Source organism: Saccopteryx leptura, unplaced genomic scaffold, assembly GCF_036850995.1.
Source record: "Saccopteryx leptura isolate mSacLep1 unplaced genomic scaffold, mSacLep1_pri_phased_curated manual_scaffold_126, whole genome shotgun sequence".
Taxonomy (NCBI): Eukaryota; Metazoa; Chordata; class Mammalia; order Chiroptera; family Emballonuridae; genus Saccopteryx; species Saccopteryx leptura.
In genome coordinates this window covers 2,899-16,610 of record NW_027095808.1, presented here as the reverse complement: position 1 = coordinate 16,610, position 13,712 = coordinate 2,899, and the positions used below count along the sequence as shown (strand labels likewise).

Below are 13,712 nucleotides of genomic sequence, written 5' to 3'. Positions count from 1 at the left end.
TGGGTGATGACATAGCAAAGGCTTTTTCTTTTTTTTTAGAGAGGAAGAGACAGGAAGGTAGATAAAAAAAAGAAGAGAGAGGTGAGAAGCATCGACTTCTAGTTGCTACATTTTAGTTGTTCACTGATTGTTTTTCATATGTGCCTTCACCTGGGGGCTCAAGCCAAGCCAGTGACCCCTTGCTCAAGCCAGAGATCTTGGGCCCAAGCCAGAGACCTTAGGCCCAAGCCAGCGACCTTTGGGCCCAAGCCAGCGACCTTGGGCCCAAGGCAGCAAGTCACCTTTGGGCCAAGGTAATGACCTTAGGCCCAAGCCAGCAACCTTTGGGCCCAAGTCAGTGACCTTGGGCCCAAGCCACAGACCTTGGGATCATATCAATGATCCCACACTCAAGCTGGCAACCTTGGGGTTTTGATCCAGGGGCCTCAGCATTCTAAGTCTGCACTCTGTCCACTGCACTATCACCAGCCAGGCAAGGAGAGACTTTCTAAGGCCAAAAATAAAAAAAGAAGAAATGAATAACTGTGGTGTATTTTCATGGCATTGTAGAGAGAGTTATCATTTAAGAAAAGCAGCAATAAAGATTATAGATATTGATGATAGTGTGAAAAGGGAATATGAAACAGGATAGGAAGACAGGTTGAATGGACCCAGGGCATGTTAGAAAGTTTAGTGAGTCTGATGAAAGGCAGATTAGTTACAAAATGAATGAGAAGGTGAATAAGGTTTCAAACTGGGAATCCCGGATAATCTCATCATGGGTCAAACTAGTGGAATGTTGATTTAAGGCCAGATTGACAAAAACTCTAGTGATAAAGGCAGGGGAAATGGGTTGAACAGTAATGTTTTATCCTGTTTTAATATTTGAGTAAAAATTCAAATTATGTGCTTAGTTTGAAAGAATGCAAAGTTTCATCAAGGGTCATTAATATGCATCCCAGTATGTGGTTGGTAAGTCAAAGTAAAAAACTGTGAGGTCAAGTTTACCTAATTGAATTGCAGATTTAATACAGGATGCCAGGCGTTGATATGGTTAGAGTTGAACAACAAATAATGGAATAGAGACTACGGAGTCTATGTAGTCATCGGGTCCCTATGGTAGCTCAGTTTAAGTGGGAGGTTCAAAGAAGGGAAGGCAGAAAGTTGAGAACCAAAGCATACATGGAAGAGCTGTGAGCTGTTATATGGGAGGCGGCATCCCTAATGAAAACTGGAAAAAAGGAATGCATATACATGTACTATTATACATGATCTCAGTACAGATAGTTTCTATTGAAGACTTTCCAAATGAGCTATTTAAATTTGCTGAAATGGTTTGAGATGAGAAATAGGCTGCGGTTAAGGCCTGGTAGTCCAGTAATACAAGCAATATAGGGATTACAACAGTTGAATAAGTAATGGGACACAAAGTTAAACAGGTAGGAATATTACAGAGGTCCAAAGTGGGGGGAAATTTGTAGACTGTGGCTTATCTATGTGGTTGCTGGTACAATAAATATTCAGAAGAAAGAGAATTGCTGGATAGGAAAGGATGCTAAGAAAGGATGCGGCCTTGAAGGCTTTTCTTAAAATTTTTGAGTAAGAGAGTGACTGTTGGAGGCCAGAATATAATAAGTAGGGCTAACTGAATGGAGACTTACTGTTTCCTCAAACAGCCCATAATTTGAGGGAAGAAGTTATGTAAGTATTTTGACAATGGGTTAAATTTTTTAAGATGGTATAGATTTTTCAAATGCATACAGTCAGGGGGAATGGGGAAGTTTAAAGATACAGCAAAGATGAGTATCACTGACAGAACAATTTTCTGGGGGAGATTAGAGGTTACAGGGTGTATGTGTCTTTTGAATGGTGGAAGACTTGATTTTTAAAGAGGGAAAAGGAAGAAAGTAGAGACTTCCAGAACCAAAACAATAGCTTGTTTATTGAGTAGTTACTATACAGCTGACACCATGCTAAACACCTTACTTAATTTCATCTCATCCTTGTAACAATCCTGAAAGACTTACAGCGCTCAAAGAACTTGTCCATGATCACAGTCAGAATACAGCAGAATCAGAATTCACATCCCAACTTGTCTTTCTCTACAACCTATACTTCTTCCTAGTAAGCTATACAATTTTCAAATGGAAGGAAATCATGATCTATATAATTTTTCCCCTGTGATTATAAGGAAAATAAATATATTTTCTGAGATGAGACAAAGTAGAGGTGATGTATAGATCTTCAGGTGATTGGTAAAATTTTTGCAATGGGGAAATGCAGAAGAGAAATGGCAAAAAGACTTCATTACCATCTATGTCCTGGTATTTTACTTATATTCATTGCACAGCAAAGATTTTGGATTGGCATGGATTAAAAAATTTAGAATTTCTGACAGACATGGAAATGGAAAGGAATTTGTTTTTAAGCAGTTAAATGATGGGTCAAATATAAATCAACTACTAACAAATTTTGAAAAGTCCAATTGTTGAGACAAAATTCCAATTTTTTTCTTCAAGATGCAGTGACAAGAGTTTATAACTGACTTTTAGCACCAATCAGCAAACCCTTTGAGTTTAAACAGAAAATAAAGAAAATTCTCCAAATGCCAAATTTTTATAAATCCTAACAAACCATCAAACAAAAGAGCCCACAGCCAGCAGACCAAAATTTGAAATCTCTGGGCTACTTTGTAAGATCTATGTTTTATAGACAAATTAACCTCTTACCAAAGAGGGCTAAAAAAAACCTCCCCTACACTTGCTCTCTTAGTAGAAATGTTTTCTCTTGAACTGTATGTAGTTTCTATAATTTCTGTAATTTCAATATTGTTGTTGATGTATTTTGATATTGTAAAACTATATTTATTGTATTCTGTTAAGACATTCCCTGGGGTGTGAGGCACCTAAGTTATCAGTTATCCAGGTGAGCCTGGGAAACGGGAAGAGCTAGCATCCTCAGGTGGAAGGAGCTTGATTCCTCAATGAGTTCAGCATTTCACCTCTCTCTAAGACTAAGTGGTGCCCTATGGCATTTCTTAAAAAAAAAAAAAAAAAAAAAAAACAAATTTGGTGAGAAGTACCACAGGAGGAGGAGTTATGAAACAAGGAGAGGAGGCCACTTGAGAAAACTGGTAACAGTGCACAATGTCCCAGGTCGATGGCAGGAGTCACAGGGCTAGATTAAGGCTGGGCCCAGGTTCTGGCTTAACTTTACTTAAAGAGGGCAGCCAGCTGAAGCTCTAGCTGGTAGATATACTTTAGTCAAGTCTAACTAGAGCAGTGGTTCTCAACCTTTCTAATGCCTTGACCCCGCAATACAATTCCTCATGTTGCGGTGACCCCAAACCAAAAAATTATTTTGGTGGCTACTTCATAACTGTAATTTTGCTACAGTTATGATTCGGAATGTAAATACCTGATACGCATTATGTATTTTCCGATGGCTTTAGGCGACCCCGCCAGGGTCGTGACCCACAGGTTGAGAACCGCTGAACTAGAGGGAAACAGACCAGGAGAGAAAGTGAAGCTGAAAGGGAACAGAATGAGAGAGACCTCACAAAGGGAGAGGGGAGGTAATGAAAGGTCAGAGTCAGACGGCCTCGTGCTAAAGAGAGAAATCCTAGAGGCCAGATAAGAAAGTGCCTTCCAAACCCGGCGGGTTGTGGATCCGGGGCGGCTGCAAATGGTGCAGGTCCACCCAGGGGTCAGAGGGAACACCACGGGATTCAGACCCAGCAACGGTGCCAACTTGAATCTACCTCGTGCTAGAGTGAGTAGCCTGGTCTATCATCCAAATATGTAGGATTGGATAGGGGCTCCCAGAACCAACACCTGAAAGGGAGTTCAGACAGGGGCTGATAGAAAGCAAGTTAAGCCCCAAATGTAACTGAATGATAACCAGGGATAATAAGTTATTAGTATTTTTATCATTTCTTGTATCTCTGTACCTTCCCTGATATTTGTTAACTTTTATCTGCTTTTCCTGTACTAGTGGTAAAAATTGTTTTTTCCTGTACTAGTGATAAAAATTGTTTTTTCCTGTACAAGTGGTAAAAATTGTTTTTTCCTGTACAAGTGGTAAAAATTGTTTTTTCCTGTACTAGTAGAAAAAATTGTTTTTTCATGTACGAGTGGTAAAAATTGTTTTTTCCTATACAAGTGGTAAAAATTGTTTTTTCCTATACTAGTAATAAAAGTTGTTCAAAACGTAAATGAGATGTGTGTGCCTATTTCTGTGAATACTGGGTAAGAATTGTCAATACTCCACAGTGAATATGGGAAGGGAAGCACTCAGAGGGGAAATGGGGAAAGAAACCAAGTACAACAAATATGGGACACTCACAAGAGATAGGTCAGAAGACCGCAAAGCCCCAAACGTGTAAGTATGGTTATCGGCGCTATAACCACCAACCGCCTTCCCACCACTCAGACTCCATATGGGTCCAGGAAAGAATCACAATGCCTTTCTCAAATGCAGGTTCACAAACAATGGTTAAGACACTCATTAGGCTGAGACATACTCTCAGACGCCAGCCTTAGATGACAGGACCCTCAAAATCAATATAATTTTCAGTACCACGGATCTACCAATAAAAAGCCCTTAGGATACCCTGGAAGGAAACATTAGGGAGAAGCAGGTCTTGCTCCTCACCGAGACATCAGGCACATGGACCCTTCTCAATGTTTATGTTGTTCTACCAGAAAGCCCGATGTCCTTTCTGGGCTCCCCATACACATTCAGTTTCTTTTTTAAGATTAAATGTCCAGCAAATTTTACTTACAGATTTAGCTTTAAATAATATTTCTGCACTTATAAATATAAATATAAACATAAATGTAAATATACCATCATATTATCACATTTAATTCTAGAAAAGAACCGTATTCTTGAACCCCAAACACGCATCCAGACATTTAAACACTGACGTGGGAAATGCATTCTTAATCATAGAGTTAGTACCTGCTGAAGAGTCGTCATAAGGCAGACGCACAAGAGTGTAGCATATTCCTGGTTGATTATAAGTGAGGCTGGGGGCTGGGACACAACACAGCACTTCAAAGGCCTCAGATGGCTCCACCTGCACTGTCACTTTCTCCAGCAACTGGTCATTGAGAGTGTTGGTACAGTCAAACTGAAAAGTCAGCAAACAGAAAAGGTTATGAAGGATTAAGAACGGTTTGCAGCTAGTTGTTTCTCTCCACCCATCACCCACGACTCAGTTATGGAGCCCACAGTTCCACCCTCCCTCAACAGCACTTCAGGTCTCCTCCTAAGGTTTTCCTTCAGGCAATAGAGATAGCCTTATTTTTGAGGTTTTGGGGTTTATATTATTCATTAGTCTTTTTCTGTTTCCCAAGACTGAGTTCTACCAAACAAGATGACAGATGTCTGATGGATTTCAATTTGATTCTTAGAAGCTAAATCCTTAGAACAGCCCACTTCACTTACCCCGGTATTGAACAATTATTTTTAACTGGTTATACTTTATGTTGTCCAATCTCTTCAGACATTTTGTTTTCCAGCCCCTTTAGCTTTTAACCCATCACAAGAAGGCATCTCTGTAGAGCCATGGGAGTCAGGAAAGCAGACCAGATTGCGGCCAAGTTCCTTCTGTATAAATGGAACTGGAATCATAAACTAAAGGGGACTTCATTCTTGTCCCCAAGCATCCTAAACCCCTAGAAGAGCCAGTCAGAGCACTGCTCTCACCTGGAACACAATGTGATTGGTAAACATGTGCTTGACACAACGAACAAAATATTCTGTCTCTGCTTCTGTGAGCTGAACAGGCTCGGAAGACTTGAACAAGGGTCCCAGATTCATAAACTCAGGAATAGCAGCCAATTGTTCTAGCAAGAGAAAAGGAAAGAAAAGAAGAGAGAAAGCAAAATAAGACAGGGAAAGACATCATTCTGATGCTTATGTTTTAAGTTTCCATAAACTTACTAATAATTAAATATTCTAATATGTCCCCAAGGTTTAGTAAAATACTCTTTTAAGACAGTTTATATACTCAACTGCTAAAAGCAAAAAAAAAAATCTGTCATCCTAATATCTTAAATTTTGAGTTTTCCTGTTAATAAAGTAAGAACATCATTCCCAGTTAGTACATTAGCTTTGGCAATTATAAAGTCCCACAGACTCTGGTGGCCCCAGTAACCATAAGCTATGACAATAGATATGCAGTCACACAAAGATATCCTGTACTGAGAATTCATCAAATTGAATGAGGGTAGTGGACTGCATTATATTTGAAATACCTAGGGTGCAACTATTACTTCTACCCATCATATTATCATACCTTGGAAAATGTCTTGCCTGGAAGGAGCCAATTTCTCTGGCTTAGTAGCCACATGTGCAATATCTACAAAGACAGACATGAATAATCAAGTAAGCTTCCTTCCCATGATCAGGCTGAAATGCAGACTAAAAGACATCAGGGCAACAACTTCTATCAGACATAAAAGAAGCCATTGCTAAATCAGTGCAGTAGGCTCCTGTCACCTTTTTTAGAGGGACATTCAAATGAAAATGTATTTGGTGAACATATTTTGTGATATACTAAAGCTCTAAAAAATACATAAGTTGCTTTAAATGGGCCAGGATATACAAAAAATACTCTTAAAAGAAGGAATAGTTTATAAAATAAATCTTTCATGATTTAAGTAGGAAAAATTACTTGAACAGTTATCAACAGAAAAACTAAAAAAGTTCAAAGTTAGGAAGACTGTTCATTCTCAGCTCTGACCATTAAACATGTGGTCTCTTCTTTTTTCTCTTTTTCAGTTTTAAAGTTTATTCCTTGGGAATATTTTTTTAAGATCTTGTCCCACACATTCCCAATAGCAAAATTAAGAAATTTCCAGCTTCAGAAAATAAAAATAGGAGGTGACAGCACAAACACATGCTCAGAGACACACATGACACTATTTCAGAGGCCGGGAGACTGGGCACTGAACTAGACAAGGGCCTCCCATCTGGTCACACTTCATATTTTAGCTTTTATCCAAAAACCAAGAAATTTTTAAAACCTAATAAAAAACATCATCTACTTTAGCTTTAAAAATATTTAGAAACATAGAGTGACAATTAAACAAAGGAAGTATCAGAGAAAATATGCTTATAAAACTACTTACACATTGAAAAACTACCAGAGTGGGGAGTTCCCATTACCTGCTTTCTGTTCAAAGACAGGAGCCATCGCAAGAGGAATAGATTTCATGTCAAAGGGTTTTTCTGAAGGCTCCAGCGTATACTGGTGTAAGGCTTTTTCCATCCCTGGTACAGAGACCGTCAGACCTATGGAACAGAGAAATCTCAGCACTGGAGCTTCACACCAATGCTAGACCCAGACAGGTCCAGATCTGCACTATTTATCTGCACTTTCTGAAGGAGGAAAAATATAATCAAACTTTATAACATAAGTAACTAAAAGTAAAGGCTATTATATAAAACTTCCTCATAATTTCATCCAAGGAAGCATGGGAGCAAGGCATAAACATTTTCAACAAAATGTAAGGACCCTCCAGAAGAGAGAGCAACTTAGCCATGGGAACAATGATAGCACAAGAAAAGGGACAAAAGGTAAACCCACCCAAAAAGGAGCTCAGGAAGGATCAGGAACAAGCAATATTCTTTGGGCTTTTACATACTTTAGGTTTCCCTAGAAATGGAAATACATTCAAAGACAAAAACCAAGTATTTTGCCTAGTGATGTTAGCTCAAATGCAAATCATCATAAGATACACTTCCAAGATACCACCTTGGGGAACAAAAGTATACTTGTCTACGCCCTCTCACTGACCATTGAAGATGTATGTAGCATTCAGTGCCATCTGCCTCTGCTGTAGCACATTCAGATAGAAGGTAGCTCTGTCCCGGACCTCATCATCAGTATCCATCATACACCTGTCCAGGGGACACAGATAAGCATGTCACAGCACCCTAAAGATTCCAAGAGCTTTATTACCATTCCTAAAGGATACAATCAGGCCACCTGATACTAAGCTGTATTATAAAAGAACTCAACAACAGGCAGCGGTAAATCCTAAAATCTCCATAAATCTTGGGTACTGCTCTCAATTACTAAAGAAACGGTATCATTGTGAATCGGATGCACGACGTAAGTGGGCACTAAAATAACTGGGAAGAGCACAATGTGAGATAGCCATTGGGAGGCTTTTCTGGCATTGGCAAACACATGATTCTGGTAAAGACTTAGACTTCTTTATAATTAAGAAATGGGAATATTAGACTTTCTAAGGATACTAAAAAGCATTCAAAATCCAGGCATTGTTAACTCCTCAAACGGCAATTTGTTTCATTGAAACCAGCCAGCCTGTGGCTTGTAATTTTTCTGCTTCAATCACAAGACATAATCACAGAGTTTTTGCTAACACCAAGTCTTTTCCTCATCAAATAGGGAGTCATGGAGACCATGAAAAGCTGGTATTTTCAACTCAGTGAACCACTTTGAAGTTGGCCCCTATTACAGAAATGGAGGTACATGCATTTAAGTCACTTTCTCAAAAAACAGACAAAGAGAAATAATGCACAGTCACAATTTCTATGTACTTAGCATACACAAAATGACTGGAAGAGAACAAAAATGCCATTTGCCCCTCACTTCACTCCATCAGCTCTACTCTCGGGCTCTGCAATGCACTTGATGTGGTACAATGAAGAACTCTCTATTCAGCCATACAGCAGTTCTTATTTTAAAAAGTTTTTAAAAAGACATTCTTTTACTTGCCTTTGTAAGAGTACAAGGATGCTTGGGAGAAGATTCTCATTCTGAGCCCCAAATTTAGCCAAAGCACTCACAGCAGCTATAATGAAGCATAAAATGAAGCAGCATAAACACTGGTTTCTAGTACTAAATAATAATCATTCAAAAAAATTTGGAGAAGGCTCTGGCTGGGTAGCTCAGATGGTTAGAGCATCATCAGATATGCCAACATTGCAGGTTCAACACTCCCCCCCCGCCCCGGTCAGGGCACATAAAAGAGTCAATCAATGAATGCATGAATAAGTAGAATAACCAATCAGTGTTTAGCTCTCTCCCCCTTCTCCCTCTCTCTAAAACTAATCAGTAAAAATAAAAATTAGAGAAGCTTCCCCATGTTCAGTGGAAATAAGTTCTCATTGTTTTATATATCATTGCTTGATCTTATTTCTTTGATCCGTTTAAGCATAAACAGAAATCTATAGGGCCAAGAGAGCTCTAAATAGGAAAATCCTCCATGCATTGTAGAAAAAAAAATTTATATATATATATTTCTTTTATGAGCCATATTCCACCCCAACCACAACCTCTTATAAACCATACTGATAAAATTTAACTCTAATCTCAACCAGCTCTAAGCATGAAAATATACCCTATTATTAAAATTCACTTCATTCAACTAAGATTTATGGCTCACCTAACTTTAGTAAAGAATTGTGATGGGTTTTGGGGGTAGAAAGATAAAAGGCCTAGCCTCTGACTTGAAGTAGTTGTACTCTAATGGGAAAGACAAGTAAGTAAAGAGGTAATTACAACATCGCATAGTACATCCAGGATAGTACTATATCCAGGAAGCTAAGTGAATGCAGAGAAAGGAACTTATCACATTGGTAGAGGAAATGTAAGACAAGAAGTTAACACACTACTTGAGCTAAATTTTGAAGGACAAATAGAGTTAGCTGGAGGGAAAAGTAAAGAAACATTATCGGAGGCAGAGACACTAACAAGTGCACAGGCCCTCAGCCCAGAGAAGCACAGGGTTTATAATGAGACTCGGCACAGGTGAGGAAGGCTGAAAAACAAGACCCAGGATGGAGAGCAGGAGAAGACAGGTGAGAGGCTGCGAGAAAACAAAAATAGGTTGTGGCGTGCGCCTTGACCAGGATCTACCCAGCAAGCCCCTACTCTGCTCATCTGAGACCATTCCTTGTTTGCTCGGCAACTGAGCTATTTTAGAACCTGAGATGAGGCCGTGGTGCCATCCTCAACATCTGGTGCCAACTTGCACAAATGAGCCATGGCTGCGGGAGGAGGAGGGTGAGTAAAAGAGGGGGAGAGGGAGAGAGACTAAGAGAGAGAGCATGTGAGAGAGAAGGGGGAGAGGGAGGGGTGGAGAAACAGATGGGTGCTTCTCCTGTGTGCCCTGACCGGGAATCAAACCCAGGACATCTACACGCTGGGCCGACTCTCTACCGCCGAGCCAACTGGCCAGAGCCCAAAGTTATTATTAAAGGAGGTTAAATACAGGATAAATTTATGTATTAGTAGCAGAGTGTGCTACACAAAATTTGTAAGCCAATTTAGTGTGCAAAGACCACTTTTGTAGCAAAGTGTGGGGAACAGACTGCAGCTGTCTGAGGCCAGGAGCAGTGAGACTAATTGGGCACTCAAGATGCATGAGAGCCTAGAATAAAGTAGCACCCAGTCAAATAGAGAAAAAGAGAAGGGAGAAATAGTGAGGAGACAGACTGATCAAATTTTGCCCAAGAGTAGATGAGGGTTATAAAACAGTGGACCGAGTTTCTGCCTTTGCATCTGAGTGGATGATAAAGGTGAAGCTTCCTGTTTGGGTGAGCCTAAATTTCAAGCTGAATCTGAAGTGCCTTAGACAGCTGGACATACAAGTTCAGGAAAGAGATATGACTGCGATGTCACAGAGTATCCATAGCTCTGAAAATGACCACCAGAAATAATGTGTATGTTAGGAAGACAAACCCCTCAAGAAAACTAGTATTTTAAGGAATGGATGAGAAGCTCTGTAAGACTGAGGAGTGATGGCTAGGTAGATCACAGTGGAAACCAAGGCAAAGAGAGTTTCAGAAAGTGTTTAGCCAAGAGTACATTAAATTGACTGAGAGTGCACAAAGATAAAAACATTCAAGTGTTTAACTTGATTTTCCATCTAGCTTATAAGTAGTATTTAAAAAAAAAAAAAAAACAGCTTCAGAAGATTTTTAAGGGAGAGAGCCAGGTTATAGTGAGTTGAAGAGAGAATTGGAAAATAAGTCCATGGAGGCAGCTGGGAACGGCTAGCTCATGTTCACCTGACAGAGGAAGGAAGGGCAGGCAGCAGCTAGACAGAGACAACGGATCAAAAGAGAGCTTCTATTTTTAATACAAGAGATTTGGACATGTTCATATGCTAACAGGAAGAAATGATTAGGGAGGAGGAAGAAAAAAAATTTCCTAAGACCAGTTTCAAAAGACACTTAAAAATACATAGACACATACACACAATTTTCATATTTATTCATTCATACTTATGGCTAGAACGCTGCTAAAAAATGGTAACGCCGTTACAGTATTCCCGTCATACTGAAAGTCAAGGGGGTAGCTGTCTCTAATTCAAGGCAGCAATCAGGATGAACAGTAGCGTACAGAGCAAGAGCTGCACACCTGAGGCCAAAGTACGCTCCAAGATCCCCCCACAACAAGCAGACCTTGAAACTTCACTTGCCAATTTCCTTACCACCCACTGAATTAAGCATTTCAAAAGAGTAGGAGTTACATCATTATCAGGGTTCCAAGGACTTACCAGCTCTGACAGCCTCGTTCTCCAGTACGACCCTGTTGAAAATAAAGCGGATATACTTGGAGGGCACGGGCGTTCGGGGGCCCTCCTTGCCCAACAAGTGCAGAATCTTTGTAGCCAGCACGGTGTGCTCACAGTCCTCGATAAATTCACAGAGGTGGGCCAAGCCCACCTCTTTACTCTCGGGGTTCTCCTCCACAATGCTGATAATGCAGTCCACGATGGCCCGCTTATATTCGAAGCCTCCCTAGCAAGAGAGGAAACTGCCATTCATTTTTGGAAAACAGCTTATATTCCAACGCTCATGCTTATAATATTAAAATTTCATTTCTCTTCCTTTATGAAAGAAACAGAAGAGGTTCTTTATTTCCTCCAAATAGGAAAGCCAAAGTAATAGCATGTTTAGCAATGATAAGTCAGCGTCCAGAAGTAAGCACATGTTTTAAGAGGTAGGCTGAGATCACAAAACAGCTGCTTTAAATACTATGATATTTAATGGGGATCGTAAGAATTTAAAAGAGTGACTTCCTGTGATTAAAAAGCAGTCTACCTACATCATCTCGGAGCATGTTGGAGAGGAACGTCATCATGACGCTGTGCTTCCGAGGGTATTTCTGACAGAGAGCACTAATTGCCTGTACAACCACCACCTGTAGAAAAAAAAAACAGAATGGCCATTCATCTTTATCATGTCTGTACAACTACCACCCATAAAACAAAAACAAAACACAGAGCCCTGGCCAGGTAGCTCAGTTGGTTAGAGCGTCATCCCAAAACACAGGGGTTACCAGTTCAATCCCTGATTTGGCACATACAGAAACAGATCAATATTTCTGTCTCTCTCTAAAATCAAGCAATTAAAAAAAAGGGGAACAAAGAAAGGACTTTCATCTTTATAACTTTAGCTACTCAGCATCCTTCTCATTTATTGCAAGCTAAGAAGGCACAGTGATTACTTAAAATGACAATGGTTCTTTATGAAAGGTAAGCAAGGGGAAATCTCAAGGGAAAATAAAAAGTTCATTCAAGAGATTCCATTCCTTTGTGCCAAACAAAGAAGCACATAAAACTTTTAAAGTGAACAGTAAAGATTAAAAAGGTTAAACAGACTAATTTCCATAGGAAAAAAAAAAAAAAACAGAGGAAGTTACCAAGGAACTACTTCACAAAATGGTTCCCAAGAGAATTTTACCATAACTTGAAAGACTAGTGTCAAGTGAGAAGGGTGTGAGATTTTACCCTTCTTGCAAGCTATCAAGTTAGCCTGCCACAGTTTCATTGATGCTGGTAGAAAACACCAAAACTCCTGGATCAGAGATGAAGATAGTAAATTACTCATGGCCATAGCAGTAGCTACAGTATTCATATTTGGGCCAGATTCCTGAGCCCCAGTTCCCACAGCACAATGCAGAACAGGCCAGATAATATTTGGAACTGTAGCTGGTTGCATTATAGGAGAAACAACAATACCTAAACTCAGTGGTCCCCAACCTTTTTGGGGCCACGGACCGGTTTAATGTCAGAAAATATTTTCACAGACCGGCCTTTAGGGTGGGACAGATAAATGCACAAAATAAAATTACGTGACCGGCGTAAAAACTGTGGTATTTTTAAATATAATTGTCAAACTTCCGAGACAAGCGTCAAGAGCGAGTCTTAGATGGATTTAACAGAGGGACTCAGGTAATTTTTTAAAAATAAAACATCGTTCAGATTTAAATATAAATAAAACGGAAATAATGTAAGTTATTTATTCTTTCTCTGCAGACCGGTACCAAATGGCCCACGGACCGGTACTGGTCTGCGGCCCGGGGGTTGGGGACCACTGCCTAAACTTAATAAAGATGGTATACATGCAAAAAGAAAAATTTTGGATAGAAGTCATTTATGAATATTGACGCAAAATTTCTAAGTGATATATTAGCTAACAAACTGATGTTTCTCCCTTTTTCCTCTCCCTCTCTAAAAATCAATTAATTTTTTTTAAAAAGAAAAGTGACAAACTAGACTACATGAAAATAAACTTTTGTATGACAAAAGATACCACAAAAAAGTCAAACACAAATGACAAATGGAGAAAATATACCATTTCATAGATACACTACAGTAAGAAAATATTTCATGATGAAATATGATTTACACCAAGAAAGCAAGAACAGTTAAACTTCAAAAAACTGGTTAATATAATGCTTC

General features: G+C 39.4%; 1 protein-coding gene across 1 annotated transcript; it reads right to left on the bottom strand.

Moving 5' to 3' along the window:
- Window positions 1–4,834: 4,834 nt before the first annotated feature.
- Window positions 4,835–12,169, bottom strand: LOC136387145 (coatomer subunit gamma-2-like; the record flags this gene model as incomplete). Its single annotated transcript, XM_066358201.1, has 8 exons — window positions 4,835–5,113; window positions 5,692–5,831; window positions 6,284–6,346; window positions 7,156–7,281; window positions 7,787–7,890; window positions 8,735–8,810; window positions 11,523–11,766; window positions 12,074–12,169. Coding segments are annotated over 8 exons (1,113 nt in total), but the record flags the coding sequence as incomplete, so codon positions are not given.
- Between the last annotated feature and the right edge of the window lie 1,543 nt (window positions 12,170–13,712).